This window comes from Bombina bombina, chromosome 12 (genome assembly GCF_027579735.1).
Source record: "Bombina bombina isolate aBomBom1 chromosome 12, aBomBom1.pri, whole genome shotgun sequence".
NCBI lineage: Eukaryota > Metazoa > Chordata > Amphibia > Anura > Bombinatoridae > Bombina > Bombina bombina.
The window spans coordinates 29,050,596-29,075,287 of NC_069510.1; the positions used below are offsets into that span (position 1 = coordinate 29,050,596).

Consider the following 24,692-nt stretch of genomic DNA (forward strand, 5'->3'; position numbering starts at 1 on the left):
CTTAACCACTATTAACCCACATCGAAATAAACATAAAAAAGTATATAAAACCCCTCTGTTGTATTTCTTAAATAGGGAGCTGACCAAATCCCTCCCCTTTGGTTACTGCACGCCACCCAGCCCAGGTGTGTTCCTGATAAATATACTCAATAAGCTAGAAAGCTTCACACTGTGTAAATATGACTTGCTGCAGTGTGGAAACTGGTTAGTATAGGACCGGTCTGATGTGGGACACCTTGTAAGTGGTAGACTGGCTTAGCAGAATATGATCATATTGTGTGACTAAGATCCCATTTCATTTAAAGGCATTTTTTAAAAAGCAAAAAAAAATTTGCAGCATAAATATAAGTCAATACTATTGCAAGATGTTAATCTCAATTTTATTTGAACTATGTAAATATATTTAGCAGATAGAAGTATATTTGTTTTTGCAGCACAAATATAAGCTCATATTATTGCGAGATGTTTATCCCAATCTTATTAGAAGCTATGTAAGTATATTTGGCAGACAGAAGCATATACTAATATGCCATGAAAGAGTGGACTTAAGTGGTTGGATGTGCACCAAAATATCTTTTGTTGTTTTATATTAACCCCTAATCCGCCAAACCCACACAACGCAATAATCCTAATAAATCTATTAACCCCTAATCCGCCAAACCCCCACAACGCAAATAACTAATTAAATTACTAAGACCCCTAACCTATCACCCCCTAAATAACCCCAATTACCTAAATTAAAAAATACTAAGTTACAATTAAAATAAAAAAGCTAACATTACTTAAAAATAAAAAAACTTGTTTAAATTAATCTAAGATTACAAAAAATAAAAAAGTCTAATTTAACATAATATAATAAACCAAATTATTAAAAATTAAAAAAATTAAACCTAATCCCTATGAAAATAAAAAAGCCCCCCAAAATAAAAACACCCCCTAATCTAATACTAAACTATCAATAGCCCTTAAAAGGGCCTTTTGTAGGGACTTGCCCTAAGTTAAACAGCTCTTTAGAGCCCCCTCTAACAGTAAAAACCCCCACCCACCAAACCCCCCAAAATAAAAAAACTAACACTAAAAAATCCTAAAAAATAATATACTTTATTAGGTTTATTGCGATGTGGGTTAATGGCGGATTAGGGGTTAATACTTTTATTAGGTAGTTTGCGATATCTGTGAATGGCGGATTAGGGGTTAATAGTTTAATTATTAGTTTGGATATGGGTTTGATAGCGGATATAGGGGTTTTGACGTGTCTGGTTTATTTTTGGGAGGCGAGTTAGACTTTTACAGGAGATGGTTTTTTTTATTTTCTTAGGTGCCGGCAGTTTCTAAAGTGTCTTAAAGGGACACTCAAGTCAAAATTAAACTTCAAGATTCAAATACAGGATGCAAATTTAAACAACTTTCCAATTTACTTCCATTAACAAAATGTGCACAGTCTTTTTATATTTACACTTTTTGAATCACCAACTCCTACTGAGCATGTGCAAGAATTCACAGCATATACGTATATGCATTTGTGATTGGCTGATGGCTGTCACATGATAGAGGAGTGGACATATACATAAGTTTGCAATTTATTTAACAAAACTCTACTACTCATTTGAAGTTCAGACTAAGCGCTATTGCATTGTCTTCTTATCATGCATTTGTTGATTATGCAAATCTACAGTGTTGACTGGTCCTTTAAGTCACTGGCGACTACAGAAATTTGTATTTACGCTCATTTCTGGATATCGCTAGTTTATCCGACTTACGGCACTTTATGAACTGCCAGCGGGGTTTGTGTAATACCCCGATGTGCGAGGTGAAATTACGTGTGACGCAGGTTTCAGCAGTTACGCTGAAGCCTGCACCATATACATAATCCCGCACATTACGTTTTTTTTTAAAACTTTTATTGCGATAATGATACAGACTGTTTCTTATTGCTTTAAAACCCAGGACACTATTTTATTGGTTGTAAAAAAAAAAGCAATAATGCTTTGGATTCTATTACTATTATCTTTCTAACTTATCTGCTTACTAAGATTCTCAATGTCTGCTGATTAACTTATTAGGTAACACAAAAAACTCACGTCATGTGACACACACAGTAGCCCAGGTGTTCACAGATAAAGGGCCAGATAACAAAAATAGCGCTAAATATTGCTTTTATGAAAGTGATATTTGTGCTTCACTGTGAAATACCAGCGTACGCTAATGTGCACTGGTATTACAAGTTAACAACAATGCGAACGCGAGCTCATGTTCGCATTGCTGGGAAGCATTGCGCTTGCGAGAGCGCACCTCCATAGGCTCTAATGGGAGCCTCATTCTGATGACATCACAGACGGCATCAGAACCTCGCTCAGTGAAGGGGGTAAGTAGCGCAGCGATGGGCAGCATTTTGTAATAAATACATATATATTTATGTGTATATACACATATTAAGACATAAACATATATGTATATAAGCATATACATATATATTTACTGGGAAAACACAATTCCCATAGACGCAATGTAACACCCTACTCCTACCTACTTTAGACCCCAAAAACTGCCTAGTGCAGTTGTTTTTAATTAAAAAAAAATGCTACCTTTTTTCCCAATTAAAAACTATAATGCCCTCTATTTTGAGGGCATTTGGGGCAATTTTAGAAAATGAGATCGGATCTCTGGTAAAATTTGTGAGCGCTAATTGCTACCGCTAGCTCACTGTAGCAATAACTAGCCACTGGTTAATTATCACGCTCATGCAAACGGGCAAATTTTACGGGCACACGATAATTTAGCGCTCCACTTATAATCTAGCCCATATTGTGTGAAGATAACCACAGTTACTCAATGCTTGTAATGATTCATGGTCATAATATCAATTTCATGTGCAATTTTCTATTTTTATGAATCAGCATGTTTATGCCATCTTAACTTTTGTTTTCAGTGAAATGATCATGTCTGAAGAGGAGAATGAGGAATGCTGGCAGAAACTAGAGAATTACCGCGTCAAGCTGATCTCTGTGATTGACCCTAATCGAATAACCCCTTACCTCCGACAGTGTCAGGTCATCAACAGCGATGACGAAGAGCAAGTATTCAATGATCCCAGCCTTGTGATTCGGAAAAGGAAAGTAGGTGAGTTTTGTAGAAAATAAACACAGAACAGGTGAGGTACTACAAGATCTTATTGGTGTCCCCATCAATGTGACAATTAAAAGGTCCAGTCTGTAAACAGAAGAGTGAAATTAACATCCAGTGTGAAATTGGTCTATTGGTCAGAGCACCTAACGTTTTTTATAAAACATAAATTCAAAGTGGTGTAAAGATCTCTGCACAAAACGCATTGGCTGGTAAAGTATCTCATTGACAAATCAAATAAGAACCTCTAATTTTCTCTGGATTTTTAAAATTCTTTAATGTAACATTTGTAAAACTGACTTAAATTAAGACAGTTTGTATAACCTAATTAAAATGTTCTTTGTTTATTAGTCTTTAAAATAATTTAGAAATTCAATGTCCGTGTAGTTGAAATTTTACACCTTGCTGAGATCCCCTGCTTGGGGACTGTTCTCTTGGGCCGCGTTCGGCAAACGCTCAGAGCCAACGCCGGCACAACAAAACAAATGTGAGAGCTTAAAGGGACATGAGACCCAAAATGTTTCTTTCATGATTCAAATAGAGAATACAATTTTAAACAACTTTCCAATTTACTTCTATCATTTACTTTGCTTCCTTCTTTTGTTATCCTTTGCTGAAAGGTTTATCTAGGCAAGGTCAGAAGCAGCAGAGAACCTAGGTTCTAGCTGTTGATTGGTGGCTGCATATATATATATATATATATATATATATTGATTATGATTGGCTCACCAATGTGTTCAGTTAGAAACCATTAGTGCATTGCTGCTCCTTCAACAAATGATACCAAGAGAATGAAACCAATTAGATAATAGAAGTAAATTAGAAAGTTGTTTAAAATTGGATTCTCTATCTGGATAATGAAATAAAAAATTTGGGTTTCATGTCCCTTTAAGTGTAAAACACATACAGATAATTGTGCATATTATTTATTTTTAGTTATCTAGACTGGAGCTTCGGTAACACAAAATAAATTGCAAGAAAACCTGCTTGTTAAATGTTTATATGTCACAATGTATAACCCGCCTTATACACCCGGTCACTAGGTATATTCAGTGGGAACACTTCCCTGTACCCTCTTTCAGGTGTAGTTTCTGGATTTACTGGGTTTATACAAACATTGTTCACCATTACATATATTATGATATAGGGAGTGTGCAGTAATTTGCAAAAAGTTGACTGTTTATCGCACCGGGACCTCCCGGTTTTATGCCAGACTTCTCCGCTGTAAATACCGGTACCTGTGTGACTTTGTTGTATTCTTATCCGGTACCTCCGGTTCCTGTATCTCAATGCCGATCCGTTACGCTCCTGTTCCGTTTTCCTCTGTATAGCTGTTTAAACTGTAACCCATGTAATATGGTGTCCTCTGTCCGTGCATTGATTGGATAAATAGGTAGGTTTGTGTTCAGCCCACCAATCCTAAACAGGCACTCCGCTGTCAATCCGTGCTCACTGTGTGTCCCAAACTAGCATATGAAAAAGCAAAAAGTTTGGATTAGCGGTTAAAATAGAAACACTTTATTTATTTATTTTGCATAAAAGTAAAGCATTGAATCTAAAGGAAGTATGGACAATCTCCTCTGCTTGTAACAAACGGCTTTTATGCAAAATAAATAAATCAAGTGTTTCTATTTTAACCGCTAATCCGGTGCTCCGTAAAACTTTTTGCTTTTCCAGCACCGGCACATCTGCTTCAGCGATGACGTGGCGCTATGGAGATGTCACAAGTAAGTGAGCTTATAAAAAACATTCCCAGCACAACATCTCCCGTCACCACGCTGCCCCGACAAATTTTTCACAGCGCAACGAAGAACTAAAAAGCCAAAGACTACAACTCCCGTCATGCATTTACGTAAAGCAGGGGAGACAGGAGACGCTTATTGAAGATTGAGTGACGGTGAGCAGGAAAATATTATTATATTTACAACACTATATTACTAAAGGATATTAAACAGTATGAGATTGTATTATGAAATGTTTAATTATTTACTTGAAACTTGTTTGTGGGTCTAGTGCACTATTAATAATCAATGATAACAAACAGTAATTCAGTTGTCTATATATAATCAACAAACTGTTTGTTATGAGGTGGCTAGCAAATATAATATATACTTGTACAAAAAATCACAAAAGAAGATATGTGCAAAAAAAGGTTTGTCAATTCAAGATAATATAGTGCATACAAAAAATAAGTTAAAAAATGTGTACATACTTTTTTCCAGGGCCGGATTTACCATTAGGCAGAGTAGGCATGTGCCTACAGATGCCTTCCATATAGGGGCACCTGTCTCTCTGCTCCATATGCCTTTTCTGCACACCGCTGCGGCTCTGCCCTCACTCACCATAGTAGATAATAACTTTGCCCTAAACAAAGATGGCCACCACGCTGGCCAATCCAGTCCATTTCTCCAGTGAATGCGGACAGAGCAGCCAGTTCTTTCACGCAATTACTTATTGAAATTATATAACAAACAAGCACAACACATACCTGATAAATTAAAAATACTTAAACTCCTAGGTGGAGCATGATATTCATACCTGACAACTAGTGCCACTTATTAATAATATGTTATGCTGTCCACAATAGGGAGTCTGCCTGGGCATAAGAATCACCCATTTTTAAATCAACTATCTGAGGCTAAGCTCCTTCTATAGCGGGAGCTATAATTATCTTTATGCTAGCTGAAATAATTTCAGGATCATATTGTAAAACCTGGGAGTAAGCGGAGTTAAAAGGAGACAATACTCCTGGCATGTACACCCCTGACGCGCGTTTCACAATTTTGCTCCATACTCTCTGTATCTTTTTTTGAAGGAGCAGCAATGTACTACTGGGAGCTAGCTGAACTCATTGGTAAGATAATGACAAGAGGTGTATATATATATATATGCAGCCACCAATTAACAGCTAGCTTCCAGCTCCTTAACCTACCTAGGTATGCTTTCCAACAAATGATACCAAGAGAACAAAGCAAATTAGGTGATAGAAGTAAATTGGGAAGTTGTTTAAAGTTGTATGCTCTTTCTGAATCATGAAAAAAATATTGTTAGGTTTCAGGCCCCTTTATGTAAACTAAGTTCTCAGTTTTGGGGAGATATTCATCTAAAATCAAGATGAACACTACAGGAAACTAATTTCCATAAGAAGAAAGTGGCCGCAACGTATCTCATTTTCTAAAACAGTATTTTAAAAAGTTGATAATATAAATTGTTAAAACCGCTAAGTGACGAGGTTTAAAATATCAGCAAAACTTCCAAACCTCACTGCACAGAATGAGGTTTGTCTCTACCGAAGTTCTATTTCTGTTAGAACACAAGGTTTTAGAGAAAGCAAAAAGCATTTTTTCAAAACATGATTTTCAGGACATCTGTTTAATCTAAAAACTGGGTAAAACTGTATAATTGATCTCGGTTGGCAATTAACAAGATGGGAAGGGAAATTATTAAATCCCAACGATAAATAGACTGCAGCACTCCTGGACTTCAATTGTGATTAATTACAAGCTCACAAACATAGGCGAAGTTTCGGGCAGTGCCCTTTCTCAAGCCAAGTGATTAATACATAATAAAAGCCACAAATATATAGGCAGTGAAATAAGATAATTACATGTGTTCTGTGTTACTTCATTAAGGTTTAAAGAGACAATGGTATTCTATTATACACAAACGTGAACAACAACAGTGTTACTTTGTTTTTGTTTTTTACATTTTTTAACGATATCTTCATTTAATAAAACCCTTAAGTGTCAACATTTCCACTTGGAAAAGATATACGATTTTTACAATTAATTTAAAAAAAAGTATGTATAAATTATGTGACGTGATTTTTTTATTTTATGCTTATTGTATATTATACAATTTTTTTATTTTTTTTACTTAAAGGGACACTGAACCCAATTTTTTTCTTTTGTGATTCAGTTAGAGTGTGCAATATTAAGCAACTTTCTGATTTACTCCTATTATCAAATTTTCTTCATTCTCTTGGTATCTGTATTTGAAATGCAAGAATGTAAGTTTAGATGCCGGCCCATTTTTGGTGAACACACTGTGTTGTTCTTGCTGATTGGTGGATAAATTCACCCACCAATAAACAAGTGCTTTCCATGGTCTGAACCAAAAAAATAGCTTAGATGCCTTCTTTTTCAAATAAAGAAAGCAAGAGAATGAAGAAAAAGTGATAATAGGAGTAAATTAGAAAGTTGCTTAAATTTCCATGCTCTATCTGAATCATGAAAAAAAAATATTTTTTGAGTTCAGTGTCCCTTTAAAATGAATACAGACATCACATAACTAATCACATTTTTACCTAAACTTATATGGCAAGATGGAATACATGCACATCTAACCTTAGGGTAACTTAGGAGAACATACTTGCATTCTTAGCACCTATTATATTATTACTTATTTCAATTTGATGCATTACAGTGTTACTATAGCTTAGCACTATTTAGTGTGACCTAGAAATATTGGAACTACAAAACATATGACAATGTATACATTTATAACAAAAAATAAAAAAATAAACGTAGTTTCCTTCTTTATTAAATCCCTACTTAACCCCAAAATGTTATTTAACAATAATTACATTTTTATAGGTTTCTATTTTTTATTTTTTGTTGTTAATTTTTTTAATCTTTAATTTTTAATGCCTTTTTAACATCTTTTTCTATAGTGATTTATTTCTTTTGGGAATACATTTTTGTAGAAGATTGATGTGCTGTTTTCAGTTCTTATTCTTAGGAGAATCTGGATCTATGATTAAAAAGATAGAAAAATATCAATTAATACAATTATAGGAAGAGGAATAGATTATAATCTTTATTGAGTCCTTTTGTCCACATGCTATCTAATTTATTAATCCATACCACCTCTCTTTGTTTCAATGTTTTAATTCTGTCTTGGCCCCTTCGTTGTTTAGATATATGTTCCAAAACCTGGAACCTTAATTGACTTACGTCATGATTCATTTCTTTACAATGCACTGATACGGGTAAATATAATGTTCCTTTACGTATGTTATATTTATGTAGGGTAATTTGGTCCTTGACTTTTTGGGTAGCTTCCCGAATATAAATTAAACCCCAAGGACATTTAAGGCGATAAATAACATAATCTGTCTGACATGTAAATAGTCCATTTATTCTATATTTTCTACCTGAATGGGGGTGTGATACTGTATCCCCTCTAATCACGTTACTACAATGAGAATAATTATAAAATGGGACAGTTCCTTTCTTATTTGTTGTTAATTTAATAGATTTTTTTACTTCCTAAATCTGATTTTACTAGCCAGTCATATAATTTTTTTGGTCTTTTAAATGCCAAAATAGGCATAATCTGGAATTCTTGGATTTCAGGATAGCTATTTCTTAGGATATACCAGTGTTTAACTATTCCTGAAACCTGATGACTATTCACATTATATGTACTAATAAAATGAATCCTCTTTTTCTTATCATTGCTCTTATTCTTAATAAGTAATTGATTTCTGTCCATTTGATTGACCTTTTCTAATTCTGACATTAGCATTTCATTAGGATAACTTTTGGCTCATTTCTTTGAGTCTGTTCTTTCTCATATCCTCATTGCTTACCAATCTCTTCACTCTTATAAATTGAGATTTAGGGAGAGACTTAAAGGGACATGAAACCCAAAATTTTTCTTTCATGATTCAGATAGAGAATACAATTTCAAACAACTTTCCAATTTACTTCTATTATTTAATTTGCTTCTTTCTCTTGTTATCCTTTGCTGAAATGTTTATCTAGGCAAGTTCATGTGCAGCAGAGAACCTAGGGTCTAGCTGCTGATTGGTGACTGCATATATATATCGTTTGTGATTGGCTCACCCATGTGTTCAGTTAGAAACCATTAATGCATTGCTGCTCCTTCAAAAAATGATAACAAGTGAATAAAACAGATTAGATAATAGAAGTAAATTAGAAAGTTTTTCAAAATTGTATTCTCTATCTGAATCATGAAATAATTTTTTTGGGTTTCATGTCCCTTTAAGAGTATTCTCTGGATGACAACTGCTATAAGATAAAGGAGTATTTCTATCTGTAGGCTTGGTAAATATATCCTTTTTCAAGGAGTTATTTTCCACATAGACTGACATGTCTAAGAAATGAATTAAGTCTAAACTATATTGCAGAGTGAACTCAATATTTTCAGTACTTGTATTTAATTCAATAACAAATTGGTTAAGTGCATCCACATCCCCCAACCATATCATAAATACATCATCAATATAGCGCCACCATACGCATGCAATTTTTTAAAATTAATTTGTATATACATATTTTTGTTCATATATTCCCATGTATATGGCTGCGTATGGTGGTACCATATTAGCGCCCATGGCGGTACCTCTCTTTTGCTTGTAAAAAGTATGTTCAAATAAAAAAATAGTTGTTGTGTAAAACTGTCTTCAACAACTACAGTATAAATTTAGTTTGAGATTCTGTATAAACATTCTGTTCTTCAAAAAAATCTTTAGTTGATCTTCCACCCCTATATATATATATATATATATATATATATATATATATATATATATACACATCTAAAATGGTGTTAGTGCACATGTGCAAGATAATATAATTATTCCAAATTGTCTTGGAATACTGGAAAACATATTAAAATATTTATTTTGTGGGGGGCGGAGCTAGCCATCAAGGGAGCAAGACTTGCTCTGATAGAGCTCCTGACTCTATATTTTTTAAAAAACAATCTTTATGTCTGTAATTCCACACAAACTCACAAACTGATCTAGGACTTAAGATCTAGAAGGGGATAACACCACCTGTTGAGTTCAGAGATAGCTGGAAATGCTAGAATCTACAGGAGAGACAACTTCTTGATTTGTGGACTACCATGCGGTACTGTACATCATGCTCAGGGATACTATGAGACAGCGTGGATCTTAACCAGCAGTGGCCGTGTTAAGGAGAAGCCTAATCCATATACCTTACAACTCCACTTAGTGTAAATACCCATCGCACTATTCTCTGGCGGATCTGAGACTACCGTGGAGCGGATTTGTGCCCAAAATGGCGGAGCTCACATTGCTTCTTCTGCAGCTGGGAGACAAGCTTGACGCCCAATTTCTGTCACTACGGGCAGAACTTGCTGCTGACCGGGATCCAGCGTGTGAGGAGAGTGGACTAAGCGCAAAGAGGTCACAGGATAAGAATAACGCTAATCGCATACCTCTGGTCGGCTCTCCCTCACTACTGCTAAGAGGACAGGAATATAGCTGGGATCTGACTTGCCCATACATAGGGGATCACTGTTCAGCTTTTTTAGACAGTGATGCCCCAGTTCAGAGATCTGCCCCATGTCTCGCATGCATCAGCTGTGGTGAGTACTCCAAGGAGCCGGGGGATACACCTAGTTTGGTGGTTTACCGCACTGCTGGAGCTATCTCTGACAGCTCTCTAACTTTTGGAAATAATGTGTCGGAAGATAGTCAGAGCTTGCTGGCGCACATAGCCTGGGGAGATGTCTGTTGCATAGAGAAGGGGAGTTTTAATAAGGTTGGACATTGGAGATCTGGAATGGCCTTATCACTAAACGGAACTTTAATGGCCTCTCCCCCCTTCTTAAATAACAGGCTAGGAGGACATGGTAATGTCAATACTGTGGCGATAGGAATGAGACTGTTGCAGTGTTTAGGAGCGCTGGTTTCTGTAGCAGAATCTAGACTACTGATGGGGCCTTTTGATCCAGGAGGAGAGTTGAAGCCCCGGCGTAACAGGAGATTATCCCATAATCTTTCTCTTTAAAATTGAAGTGGGGTAACGACTCTGTTATAAAACCAGATAATTAAGCTACCTAGATGGACTGCCCTTTAGGATACTAATGGTGGACACTTTACTGAGAGCAACTCTATTTGAGATCAGTATCTAATTCATAGTTATTGAATTCATATCTATCACATATTTTGTTAGTAGCTTATGTTTACACAGTTACCATCATTTTCTATCTGTCTCATTTAAGCTGCTAGATTTGACATGCTTTAGTCTATAATATCTATATAGCTCCAAATGTAAATTGTTATTACCTTGTTTTTTTATATCCTAGAGATACATATAGAATCTGAGCGTTCAGAACAGTACTGAGACTCTATGCTAGAGATGAAGCTCTAACTTATTAAACATGCTATCTATTAGTTACACCTCTACCATCTCCCTAGAAGCTGTAATGTTAGGAGCTCTTTCCATGCAATACACTGCCAACTAGCTGCCACATTGGGTGCCCATGTTAACTATATGAGACTTAGGCAAGGGGAGAGTCGCCTTGTTATGTTACTGTACTTGGATTGGGTTATTTTATGTAGATGAACTCTTAATACTGAGGTGAACTTGTCAGAATTTGCAAAGAAATGTGGAGTTTTTATTTGTTCACATACCTTTGTTACCCATACTGTCAAACAATGTACTCAGCTGTAGATATTAGGGCATGCTTCGCTCTATTTACTCTATCTGTATCTTTAATTGACAAGACCGGAGAGTCCTTTTCAGACTGCATAGATGTGAAAAATAGCAAGCGACTCCCATATCTCTCTTAAAGTTCCCCATTGCACAGAAGATGGAGACTTTACAATATCTCCTCTTATACACCATTTATTACTCCCTGAGAGTTGTATGTTTTGCAGTTAGCGGTTCATTTTGCCCTCTATCTATCCATTTGTTTTGTATGTGAAGTTTTGTATGTGAAGGTTCCTATTATAACCTGAACAACCTTATGGGAAAATTCCCAAGTTTACTCCCACTCTAATAATAGCTCCCTTATATACCCCATCTTTTATAAATTAGGGAGATATGGGTGAGCCATATAGCAAGCCTTTATATAAAGGCAAAAATATACCACAGGCTATCCTAAGTTTTGGCACACATTATATGTCTATACTGACTTCCATTATACTTCTACTTGAGGGACCCATATCTTTTTCAGGATATAGCCTTCTTAGACACCTCCCATTTCTATCTGACCCCTCTCCTCCCTTTCCCGCTGGCGATTAGTGCCTGCGGGTCATATCCCTACTCCTTACTTGCATCGCCTATAGATGGCACCTCCCCAGGAGAGGGGTTCATGTAGTGGCCCTTAACTAACTTTTTGTGTCTATAGAAATGTCCCCTCCTGTTTGTATCCTCTTTGGCAAATCCCCTTATATCCACATGCCCTAGTTTTCATATTTTAGAGATGTTGTTCAGGAGTATACTCAAAAGCCCTGAGATCCAATCCCATTCCATTTCACATCGCCCTGTAGTTTGTATTTTTAAGACAAATTATCTAGCTCCACCCCTCCCCCCCTTCCCTTCTCCCCCACATTATGAGCGGCTCCTGCCCGCTGCATCCCCCACCCCCACATATACGCAGGCCTACGGGAGGCCTGATAAATGCAAGCTCCCTTCCTCTCACTATCTTCAGCGTATAGAATACCCCTTATTTGAGAGTAGGGACCACTAGTTACCTGTATTATAAAACTGAGACTTCATTTCTATATGTCCCAGTCACACATGTTTTGATTTCACTGTTCGCACTCCGTATTTAAGGTCATAAAGTCGGTGCTATAACTTATGTCAAATATTATCTCTCTGTTTTCAACCTAGATATCTTCCATATCATTGACTCCTATTATTATATAAATATTGAAATTCTATTGACTAGATGATATTGTAATAAATCCCATATTAGCACACCAATGTCTTAATTCTTATGTACCTTCCATATGTGATATGTATCAGTTATTTTTCTTTTTGTATTTGTTTTGTGCTGGGACACACTCCCTTCCCTGTTATTTCCATCCATTGTCTCAATAAAAAATTATTTAAAAAAAATATATATATATTTATTTTGCAATTTATAATCACCCTTTGTGTGGTTAATATGATGTGTCCATTTTGTTACTGAAATAAAGTGCAAAACCCATGTTCAGGGGGATTGTGGTCATCAATGCATTGCTGCCCATGCATCCTATGGGTGATTTTCTGATTATCTGCGCTGATCTTATCAGAAGGTTTCTCAGTATAGAAATTGTATTATTGCTTGGACTGTGATTCATCATAAGTTATAAAAGATGGGTCAGCAGTCATAAAATTTCTGATAAACAAGATTAGAAAGAGCGGAATCAACCCCAATGTTTGTAGACCCAGTTTTCTGTTTTGTAGACCCATATTTCTTGAATATAACTGTCATTCTTTTTGTTTTGTCCTAGGCATGCTTCTCGACATCCTGCAAAGGACTGGGTGTAAAGGTTATGGGGCTTTCCTAGAGAGCCTGGAACTCTATTACCCCCATCTGTACAAGAAGATCACTGGATGTGAGCCTAGCCGAGTATTCTCCATGATCATTGGTGAGATCAATAAGGACAGGTCTCTAAATTCCAGGTCCTAAGCTACTAGCCAGGCCAAAATGTTACTTGCCACTTCTGATTCCGCCCAACACCTTCCCACACCACATTCCAGGTCCTAAGCTACTAGCCAGGCCAAAATGTTACTTGCCACTTCTGATTCCTCCCAACACCTGCCCACACCACACCCACTACCGCACACCCCTTCTTTGCATATGATTAGTCATTGTGAAAAACCTTATTGTGTAGTCATTTTTTATTTATTTTTTATTTTATACCATGACAAATTAAATAATGCTTCATACAGTAATAAATTAACAAAAATGAGGGCATAATTGTAAGTAACATCAGTTAGGGGTTCTGAGGAAGACAAGAGTGCACATACATTTCTTTTACCTCCACCTAACAACTTAGAGGTAACAGTTTTCTTCCTGTTTTGGAAAAGGTCTGATGTAACACTAAGGCATGCAAGTTCTTTTCCTTTTCATATCCAACATTTGAATATAGGTTTCAGTCCCAAATAACAGAGCAATAATTCAAAATATATTTCCTATTCAAAGCAAATTATGTAACGTGTTGGGCACATTAAAATAGCATAAAAAGCCTCTTATTCCTGTTAATCCTGTGTAAATGAAGTGCTGGGCAGCTCCAAAAAATTGCTATAGATGAAACAGAAAGCAAATTTGTAGAGAAATTACATATGCACATGCAGGATTTAAGAAAAAACAAGAACAAGGATTAACATGTGTTGGTTGTATATTGGACAGACGTACCTGAACATAAGATGCTGACGCAGCCTCACCTGTTGCCTCTCCTTGTTGCCTGTGCTTCTTCTCAGGCCTCCATGTTGACAATGCGACACATCTTCAGGGCAGACCCCTTAACTGCCGCTGCGCCTCATGCCACCAGACTTCGATAGTGCGTGAATGTTGATTCACTCACTATCTTAATTACTCGCCCCAGTTAAATTTCTACTCGTCCCTGACGAGTGGGCAAGTAGAAATTTTGAGCCCTCATAAGGACTATAGTAAATTTAAAGTAGACTTTGTCATGCAATATTAATGTAGTGCACAACAGTAAGGCAAACATCTTTAAAAAAACAAACAAACAGTAAGTTAGTTTAACAATATATGGACATTTTTATCCTGATTTAACGCAAGAACGATCTTCTCTATGAAATTCACAAGTGAGCTAAAATAGCTTGCATTTTGGTTGGCAATTCACACAGAATAAGCTATTACAGTAACAATCATTGCCAATCTAAGTTCTCTCCTGTGTTGTGTTTTGCAAATGGACAATTGGGATATACCCCCTAAAAGTGATGGTAGGCAACCAAAAATGGACCCCTGACCTGCTGTACTTTAGGGAAATATAGTTAGAAGACCTCTAATAAGGCCTCTACATCTGTGGTAAACTGTGAAGATCATTTGCTTACAGAACTTCCTGGTATTATGGGACTTTTAAATTAGACCAATCTGTCATACTAAAAGTTTTCCTCTAAGAAAAACACAGGTGGCTAAAATAGGCTGTGCCATTCAATAGGATATACATTTTTGTTTACACCCAGTTGAGCACCTCTTTCTTTTGTTGAATGTTTTAATTATGTCTACCTTGTAAGCATAGGTTTAGTTTGCCTTGAAACTTGACTGAGAAGAATCTCCATGATCTTCCAGTATTTCTAACTTAAAGGGATACTAAACCCAAATTGTTTCTTTCATGATTCAGATAGAGCATGCAATTTTAAGCAACTTTCTAATTTACTCTTATTATAATTTTTTCTTCTTTCTCTTGCTATCTTTATTTGAAAAAGAAGGCATCTAAGCTAAGGAGCCAGACAATTTTTGGTTCAGTACCCTGGACAGCATTTAGCCACCAATCAGCAAGCACAACCTAGGTTGTGACCCAAAAATGGGCCGTCTTTTAAACTTACGTTCTTGTTTTTCAAATAAAGATAGCAATAGAATGAAGAAAATTTTATAATAGGAGTAAATTAGAAAGTTGCTTAAAATTGCATGCTCTATCTGAATCATGAAAGATAAAATTTGAGTTCAGTGTCCCTTTAAAAGCCCAATTCTTAATGTAGCTAGATATTTTCAATTTCAAACTAGTTTAAATGTTTTTTGCTGCATTCTGCCTTAAATCAGGTTCCATGCTGAATATTTACATCATCTGTTTAATGTGTAGATACTGCTGGGGAATCCAGCCTGACCCAGCTCCTCATGAATGAGATGTTAAAGCTTCAACAGGTCATCCAAGAAGAGAGACGGAAGTACAAGGAACAACATGTACTTCTGTGTGAGAAAGATGACATTATCCGACAGATGCAGGTGAAGAATAGCGAGCTGAAGAAGCACCAGGAGAGGGTCATGAAGATGAAGGAGGAGAGAGACAATTTAAATAAAGAGCTGAAGAAATTTAAGGATGAAAACTACGACTTAGCCATGAGGTTTGCACGGCAGAGTGAAGAGAAGAATGCTGCCTTAATGAAGAATAGGGACTTACAGCTGGAGGTAATGTCTTTGACTTGAGGTTGTATTAAGGTCTTCAGGCATTTTTAGAAATCGTTCACTAAATGATGTTCTTAGGAACATGAACATAGAAATAGGTCCATCAGTACTAACACTTCTGTCACAAAGGTCCTTAAATGGACATGGAATACTCATTTCTATGATATAGTTAGCATTTTGTTACAAATGTTTTTTTTATCTTCCAAAAACATAAGTATGTTATCTAGATACAGGAATATGTTCTTTTAATTTCTGAGCAAAAGAAACATAGAAGATCTTCTAGAAGGAGAAGATTTTCAAAGGCTGTCTCTACTCAAGAAGTTAAAAATAGGTTTTACAAACAGTTATAAAATTTTTAGTGTGTATTTTAAATGTATAATTTATGCATATCAAACATTTTTGAGTCAAATGTTTATTTTAAATGGAAGTAAAATGATATAATAACATTAAACTAGAGATGGAAAACTTCCTAGCACTTGTGGGCCTTAGATCAATATTTTAGAATCCTTAAGGGTCACACATTCATTTAATAATATTTAACAAAGTGATTATAATATTATATGTTTCCCGCTTTTCTCTCCTTCAGAGGGCTCTGTTTTGAGTTGTGACCACCCCAAAGCACACATATGAGTTTTGCATTATCCTGGGGCCGCATAAACTGTAGCACATATTTTTAGTCCTACTTTTGTCTGGGATGGAGGGGCACAAGAACAAGTTTAAAGGGCCCATTGGGCCCTTGAACTGCCTGATGGCCATCCCTGATTTAGACTATCAAAATAAATATTTCTAGAAATTTCTTAATCAGACTGATTAGCTATTTAAATAAAAATTAAATCTGATTTCCTGTTTTATACTCCGTCTTTTTCCCCCCTTCCTTTTATGTATTACAGTTCTATAATATAACTGCTATATCAGTAAAGCACAAGCCTTTTCATGTGCCACCAGCGACTGCACTCTCAAAAGTCTAAAAATGAGACAAAAGCCTTAAAGACCATTTCAAATATTTAAAGAGTCAGTAAACACTATGTAGTTTTTTTCTTAGTTCAATAAATAATTATATTTGAAATCTTTTTAGAGCTCCTATTTAGACTAGGTTAGTTCATTTAACATTAAAGGACCAATCAATGCAATAGAATTAATTAATAAAAAGACAATGCAATAACACCTAAAAATATTTTTTTTTCTTCCATTTTCCGGCCCCCTGTATCATGTGACAGACATCAGCCAATCACACACTAGTATATGTATACCCTGTGTGCTTCTGCACATGTGTGATATAAAAAGATAATGGAAGTAAATTGTAATGTGTCTTAAAACTGCTGCTCTATCTGAATCATAAAAGTTTATTTTGACTTGAGTATCCCTTTAAAATTCTATAGATTCAACATACCAAATAATACTTTTATCATTTCCTTTTCAAGTGTTCCTTTTGCCTAAATCGTAACGTTGCACCGGATCCAATCAAAATTCTGCAACACGCCCCTACCTTTACAACGTTAGACCGCTCTGCAATAAGTCTCCTCCTATTGTCTTACATATGCACAATTGCGCATGCTTTCTTTTCGCTCTGGGCCTTTATACACTTATACTAAACTAAATACTGAGGCGCAGCGATTCACTGTTTACCTTAGTATAAAAACAGGTAGTGCTTAAGAATCATCACCATAGTAGATAGCGAGTACTAAAGAGTTGATCGCTGTGAGATAATCATCTTGATTCACTCTTTACATTACTATCTGCAGGAAGAAGGAGGTTATTATACTGCGCGCATGCGCTGCACTTCCAACACTAGAAATAAGACAGGTAATAATGCGCTCAATGCAAAGTGAATGGAGTGCAGAATTACACAGTGATAGGATTAGCACAAGACATATTACAATGGAAAAAAAAATAACATTGACTGTCCCTTTAAAGGGACATTAAACTAAATTCCCATAAATGTATTAACTATGATGAAGCATGGGACAAACACAATTTTTACAGCAAAAGCAAGCAAAATAAATCATCAAAATGTATTGCAATATTGTTTAAAATTTAATTAAAGGGACAGTAAACACATTGTAATTACAAGATTTTTCTGTTGTGTTGCTATAGAATAACATCAGCCAAGTCTAAACATTTTTAAAACAAATTAACATCTTTTTACTGCAATTATTTTTCAATAACCAAACTCCACTCACCATTTGCCTTTTTGGAGGAGACAATCTGAGTTTGAGTCTGCAGAAAACAAGGCTCGCCACAGTCATAAAGTTAGTATAAAGGGCATTGCTTTGCAGTTATTATATGTTAAAGCCAGAGTTATATAAATATATGTAGCAGAGTTAGCCTTGATAAGTCAGCAGGGTGCATTTCAAGTTTAAGGAATTAGAAAATTCACAATTTTTAAAGTTAAAGGGACAGTCAAGTCAAAATTAAACTTTCATGTTTCAGATAGGGCATGCAATTTTGAACAACTTTCCAATTTACTTTTATCATCAAATTTGCTTTGTTCTCTTGGTATTTGTTGTGGAAAGCTAAACCTAGGTAGGCTCATATGCTATTTTCTAACCTTTGAAGGTTTTTCCCAGTTAGACAGCGCTAGTTCATGTGTACTATATAGATAACATTGTGCTCACTCCTGTTGAGGTATTGAGTCAGCACTGATTGGCTAAAATGCAAGTCTGTCAGAAGAACTGAGCTAAGGGGGCAGTCTGCAGAGGCTTAGATACAAGGTATTCACAGAGGTAAAAAGTGTATTAATATAAACATGTTGGTTATGCAAAACTGTGGAATAGGTAATAAAGGGATTATCTATCTTTTTAAAGAATACCAATTTTCAATATAGAATGCATTTCTCAATAGTGTAAGCATAAATACAGATTTTGTATAAAAATCTCAAAGGGTTTATGGTCCCATTAATTAATTAATTAATTAATTAATTAATTAATTAATTAATTGATGTGGAATTACATTTTTTTTTGTCCCTTATCTATATTCATAAAGCTTTTGCTATAAGGATGTTTGGTGGTATATATAAGCCTTTTATTGGTAGAATAAAAATGTAACCTTCTAGACTTATTTTATTGAGAGAGCTTTCTTTTCTGGGTCTAGACAATACTTCTGTGCCACTATATGTTGGATTCTCCAGAGCATTCATGACCATATGACGGCACAAGGGCTATATGCGTCCTTCTGCACTACATCTAGTGGCCCCAGAAACCCCCCCAGAACTAGTAATGTGTGCCATGGTTTTTGTGCCCTCAAGGAAAAGAGTAAATAAAAATATGTGCTTTGAACAACTCAAAAGAGCCCTCTGAATGGTTTGAGCAGCCAAGAGAAAACCCTGCAACCTTTCCTTGTTTTGGTCCTCGGTTAATGGACATTTTTGAGAAATATATTATTATTATTTGTGTGTTTAATAGTGATACATTTATATGCAGCCCTTAAAGGGACAGTAAAGTCAGAAATTAAACTGAATTGGATTGACATTTTGAACAACTTTCCAATTAACTTCTGTAATCAATTTGCTTAGTTTTCTTGGGGTTCTTTATTAAAGAGTAATTCTAGGTGAGCTCAGGAGTGTGCACATGTCTTTAGCCATCTGACAGCTGTGTTTGCAACAATGTTTATAGCAATGTTATAAATTGTTGCAAAGACACATGCACACTCCTAAGCTCCTATCACTTACCTAGGTTTACTCTTCAGCAAAAGGATATTAACAGAACAAAGCCAATTTGCTAATATAAGTAAATTGGAAAGTTGTTTAAAGGTCCATGCTCCATCCCTTCAATTTAAGTATAATTATGACTTTACTGTCCCTTTAAGGCTTCTAAAATATTGATTTGTGGCCCACATGCTTTAGGAAGTTGGCCATTGCTGTTCTCTAGTTATGTAACATTTAGAGAGTCACGTTACCCCTTATTTGAAAGAGGAGCCTCACATTTTTCAAATGGAGGACCTCATAGGGGCATTTGTGGCTGAGAAAGAGACACCAATTTGCCACCCTAACCTTTTTATCACTATATATTCTATTAATAAACTTACAGAGTGTGGTTTCTTCGGCAGATAGAAAAGTTGAAACATAATTTGATGAAGGCAGAAGATGATTGTAAAGTAGAGAGAAAGCAAACGTTGAAGTTGAAGAACGCTATCGAGAAAAGACCGAGCCAAGATGTCATCTACGAGATGCAGAGAGAGAACGCTCTTCTAAAGGCCAAAATCCAGGAACTTGAAAATCCGTTACAGGTGATAGATCTCCAGCAAAAGCAGTTCTTTTACTATAAGCGGGATGTCTTGGCAGTTTTATTCTGTATGAATTTCTATTAGACGCCTCCACTGAACAGGAATTTTATATTTATGTTGGGTTAGGGTTAACACTAGGGTTAGGGTTAACCCTAACCCTATCAATGTAAAATTAAATTGAAGCGTACAGGCAAATGTGCGCTGGTATTACAAGTCAGGCGCAATGCGAACGCTACCTCGCGTTTCCATTGCCTGGAAGCCATACGCTCATGAGAATGCTCTTCCATAGGCTCCAATGGGAGCCTCGTTTTGATGCCGCGAGGCACAGCAAAGAACCTAGCGCAGCGTGGGGGGTAATTTCGTGCAGCGTTGGGCAGCAAATTAAAAATATATAAGCATATAGATAGAAATTTAAAGTAAAAACACAGTCCCCATAGACTTTAATGTAAAGGCACTTTTCAGAGCCGTTTTTTTCTAATACCCCACATCCCCTTACTTTATACCCTTATAGCTGCTTTTTTTTTTAAATAAAGATGCTAATATTTTTACATCACAGAAAGAAACTGTCCAATTTATTTGGGGGGCAATTGGGGCACATTTTTTTAATTAACTAGGAGTCTGGCATCTGGTTAATTGCACTAATAAGCTCAAAGTGCTCCCGCGAGCTTGAGGGAGCTTTTACCAGCCACTTGTAATGGCAGGTTATTTAACGGGCGCACTTTAAATCAGCGCTCCACTTGTAATCTAGCCCAGTTTTTATTAAAACTTTATTAAAAACCCAAAAGGACGGCTCAACAGGCTAGAGCAGTGAAACACACAATTCACGCATTTCGTACACAAAAGCACTTTGTCAGAGCTGATATGTACATCTCTAACAAATCTATTAATGCCTTCATTACTGAATATGGAACAATAAATAACACCAATAATATCACCAATAACTTGTGATATGTCAGTACAAAAGTAAATACATGTTATACTGAACTCTAAACATATTGTGTAATATCCATATTGTACCATTACAAAATCAATTGTGATTCTAAACTCAAATGGTTTTAACTGGACTGTTGAGTTAAAGCTTAAAATAACATACATTTGCTCTACACACATAGAACAGATTTATTACTACTTTATCTTGTGCTTGCAACTGTCTTCAAAGCTGTTCTCTTATTTTAACTCTTTATAGGTGCTGGTTGGTAAAGCTCTGTATATTTATACTATATGCCGCCATCTTGGAGCGTTTGCATTCTTAAAAGCTGAGACAGAACTTATCAGTTATGTTACCAGCTTCTATCACAACTGTATCATACAATTTTTATACAGTTTAAAATTTACATATCGTATGTAAAAAAATGGCCACCAGAATAATATAGCGCAACTACGTAAGGCTCCTGCTCACTATATCCTGCACACAAAAAGCTGGCAATGCCACTGATCTGTAAACGCACAGAGTGCAAGAATGGCGATGGCGGTGCCCAGCATGAAGATGTGCAGCTTCACCAGCCAAAATTGGATGCATTTCAGTTTTGAATAGAGGCACTTTTGGAATATAAATGTATTAGCAAAAATGCTGCTAATAAAAGCTATAGCTGTTTTAAAAAAACACAGCACTTGTTCAGAGAGCCTAATGTGCTTGTAGCATCTGGTAATGACTAAGTTTGTTAATTGCTGACATAAGACAAGCCCCACTAGTGCACTGAGCAGCTGCAGTATTTAAAATGCTGTTGCACTGAGAATATCTAGCTATGCTTCACGTGCAGGTGCAGAGAAAAATGTTAACACTAAAAACAGTGATAACTCTTACTATAAGTATTTTTGTCAATACATCTATATTGCAAATATGTTTCTGTTCAACAATGTAATCCACCAATGTGCGTTAAAATTTGGACCGGAATGTCCCTTTTTATTCATTTTCTGTACGTCTTCTCTATCTCACTATTTGAAGGTTCCAAAAGAGGGAGCAGTGGAGAAGATGTATATTCAGATGCTGGAAGATGATCGAATGCAAGCGTTGGAGCAACATCAAGACCTGGTGAACAGTATATTTAACCTAAAGATGAGTCTCCGGCAAACTGAAGACCTCAGGGACAAAGTAAATTATAATTTCTCATTAGCCTGTTATATTCATTAACATATATGTCACAAAAACATATGGCAGTACTGAGGCAATCACCATTAAACCTCCCTTAAATATATATTTGTTTGTATAAATAAAAATTGAGCTAGAGAACTTTAAAGGATTATTAAAAAAAAAAAATTCTTTCTTGCATTTAAATTACAAAGTGCCTCATGTATTAAGCGGAGTGCGGACAAGCTTGTCAACTTGAGACGTTTTCCGCACGCCTTCACTGCATGCCGCGGCAGTGGATCTGTTCGTCCGCTGACCCGTATGTATCATTACACACTCCGATGCACGTGTAATGCCCACCCCTTCTCTCGCGCAGCCAATCATGAGAGAGAAGGGTCTGTCAATCACCCTGAGCGAGCGAGTTTAGGGCGATTTCTCTTCGATAACCTCAGAGTGTAAGAAGCAGGCTCGCATGTGCAAGGGCTCCGGAGCAGCTTATGCTGCTTCGTACATAGATCCCAAAGATATTTTAGCGCATATTGAAGTTTTTCTTTTAAAAACGGATGTTCCTGTGGTAAAAAATAAAAATTATTTTGCTCATTCTTATCAGCCAGTGACCTTTTATCTCATAAATTAGCTATGCACAGATATTAACTTCAAAATCAATAAGCTTTAACCAAAAAACAATATAAATATATGTATATATATATACTGTATATATATATATATATATATATATATAGAATTAAGTAGAATGTTACCATTCAGTGTCAGTGAGTGGAAACAGGCGTTACTCAAGTAAATGCGCTAGTCAGAGGTATGAAAATCTCATAGAGCAGCTATGAAGGTACAAATATTGTATGATAGACTAAGTCTATACAATATAGGAAAAATAGGAGTCAAAGGGTAAACAGCGCTTATGGAGATTCTTAAAAACTGAATAATATTAAAATCTCGGCAGTGTTGGTGGGTAAAGAAAACAAAAAAAAAAAAAAAAAAAAAAGGGAAGAGAAGTATATGAATATACGTATATATATTAGAGTCTTTGATAGGATATTGGAATCCTAGTGTAATGAAGGCGTAATAGATACCCTTACCAAAAGTTACCTCAATCCTATGAGGTAAGTTTGCCGCATTGGAGGATGTATCTAGTGGTTGAATGAATCCTGGATGTTCTGGTCTGTATAAAATCGCTGCCTCTTGGAGTAGAATGGGATGTGGGTCCCCTTTGTGCTGGTTTCTTTAGGAAACTTCCTGTATTTATTGCCTCTTGGAGCTTGGTTTTCTTGTCTTGGTATGAAAGGATGTCAGAGCAGGTGACGTGGTTACAGGGTACTTATTTCTTTTTTCTTTTCTTATTTTTTCTTCATTTTCCTTAGAGTTGTGTCAGCAGATACAAAACTCACGTCTGTGGTACACAAAGATATTTCCTTCCTTCCTAGTACTGTGTGCATAAAATATCCTATTCCTTCCTTACGTCTGAAACGACTCGGAGTCGGAAAAGGGAAATTTGTGAGTGGCGTGCTTGGAAATATTTTATGCACACAGTACTAGGAAGGAAGGAAATATCTTTGTGTACCACAGACGTGAGTTTTGTATCTGCTGACACAACTCTAAGGAAAATGAAGAAAAAAATAAGAAAAGAAAAAAGAAATAAGTACCCTGTAACCACGTCACCTGCTCTGACATCCTTTCATACCAAGACAAGAAAACCAAGCTCCAAGAGGCAATAAATACAGGAAGTTTCCTAAAGAAACCAGCACAAAGGGGACCCACATCCCATTCTACTCCAAGAGGCAGCGATTTTATACAGACCAGAACATCCAGGATTCATTCAACCACTAGATACATCCTCCAATGCGGCAAACTTACCTCATAGGATTGAGGTAACTTTTGGTAAGGGTATCTATTACGCCTTCATTACACTAGGATTCCAATATCCTATCAAAGACTCTAATATATATACGTATATTCATATACTTCTCTTCCCTTTTTTTTTTTTTTTTTTTTTTTTTTTGTTTTCTTTACCCACCAACACTGCCGAGATTTTAATATTATTCAGTTTTTAAGAATCTCCATAAGCGCTGTTTACCCTTTGACTCCCATATATATATATATATATATATATATATACAGGGGCGAAACTACAGGGGGTGCAGAGGTCGCAGGGGCGACTGGGCCCCTGAGGGTGGGGGCCCAGCTTAAAAAAAAAAATAATTAAAAAAAAAATTATATTTTTTTTTTATAAAAAACGTTAACCTACCACTGCCTGCACTGATATCATGTGAGTGTGACATGACTACAGGGGTTAGTGTTTCTGTTTTACCCATTGGTATTTATGTGTGTGTGTATGGTGTGTGCGTGTGTATGTATGTGACTGTTTGTGTATTTATGCATGTATGTGTGTTTGTGTATG

At 36.0% G+C, this 24,692-nt stretch overlaps 1 protein-coding gene across 2 annotated transcripts in view; it reads left to right on the forward strand.

Annotated features, from left to right (window-relative positions):
- The window catches only part of CARD9 (caspase recruitment domain family member 9), a 71,362-nt gene that overhangs the window by 15,326 nt on the left and 31,344 nt on the right, over nt 1-24,692 (forward strand). For both annotated transcript variants that reach the window (XM_053696128.1, XM_053696129.1), the window contains exons 2-6: nt 2,930-3,120; nt 13,346-13,483; nt 15,665-15,990; nt 20,032-20,211; nt 22,154-22,300. In XM_053696128.1, the coding sequence (XP_053552103.1) occupies nt 2,930-3,120; nt 13,346-13,483; nt 15,665-15,990; nt 20,032-20,211; nt 22,154-22,300 (982 nt within the window). The remainder of the gene's footprint in view (nt 1-2,929; nt 3,121-13,345; nt 13,484-15,664; nt 15,991-20,031; nt 20,212-22,153; nt 22,301-24,692) is intronic.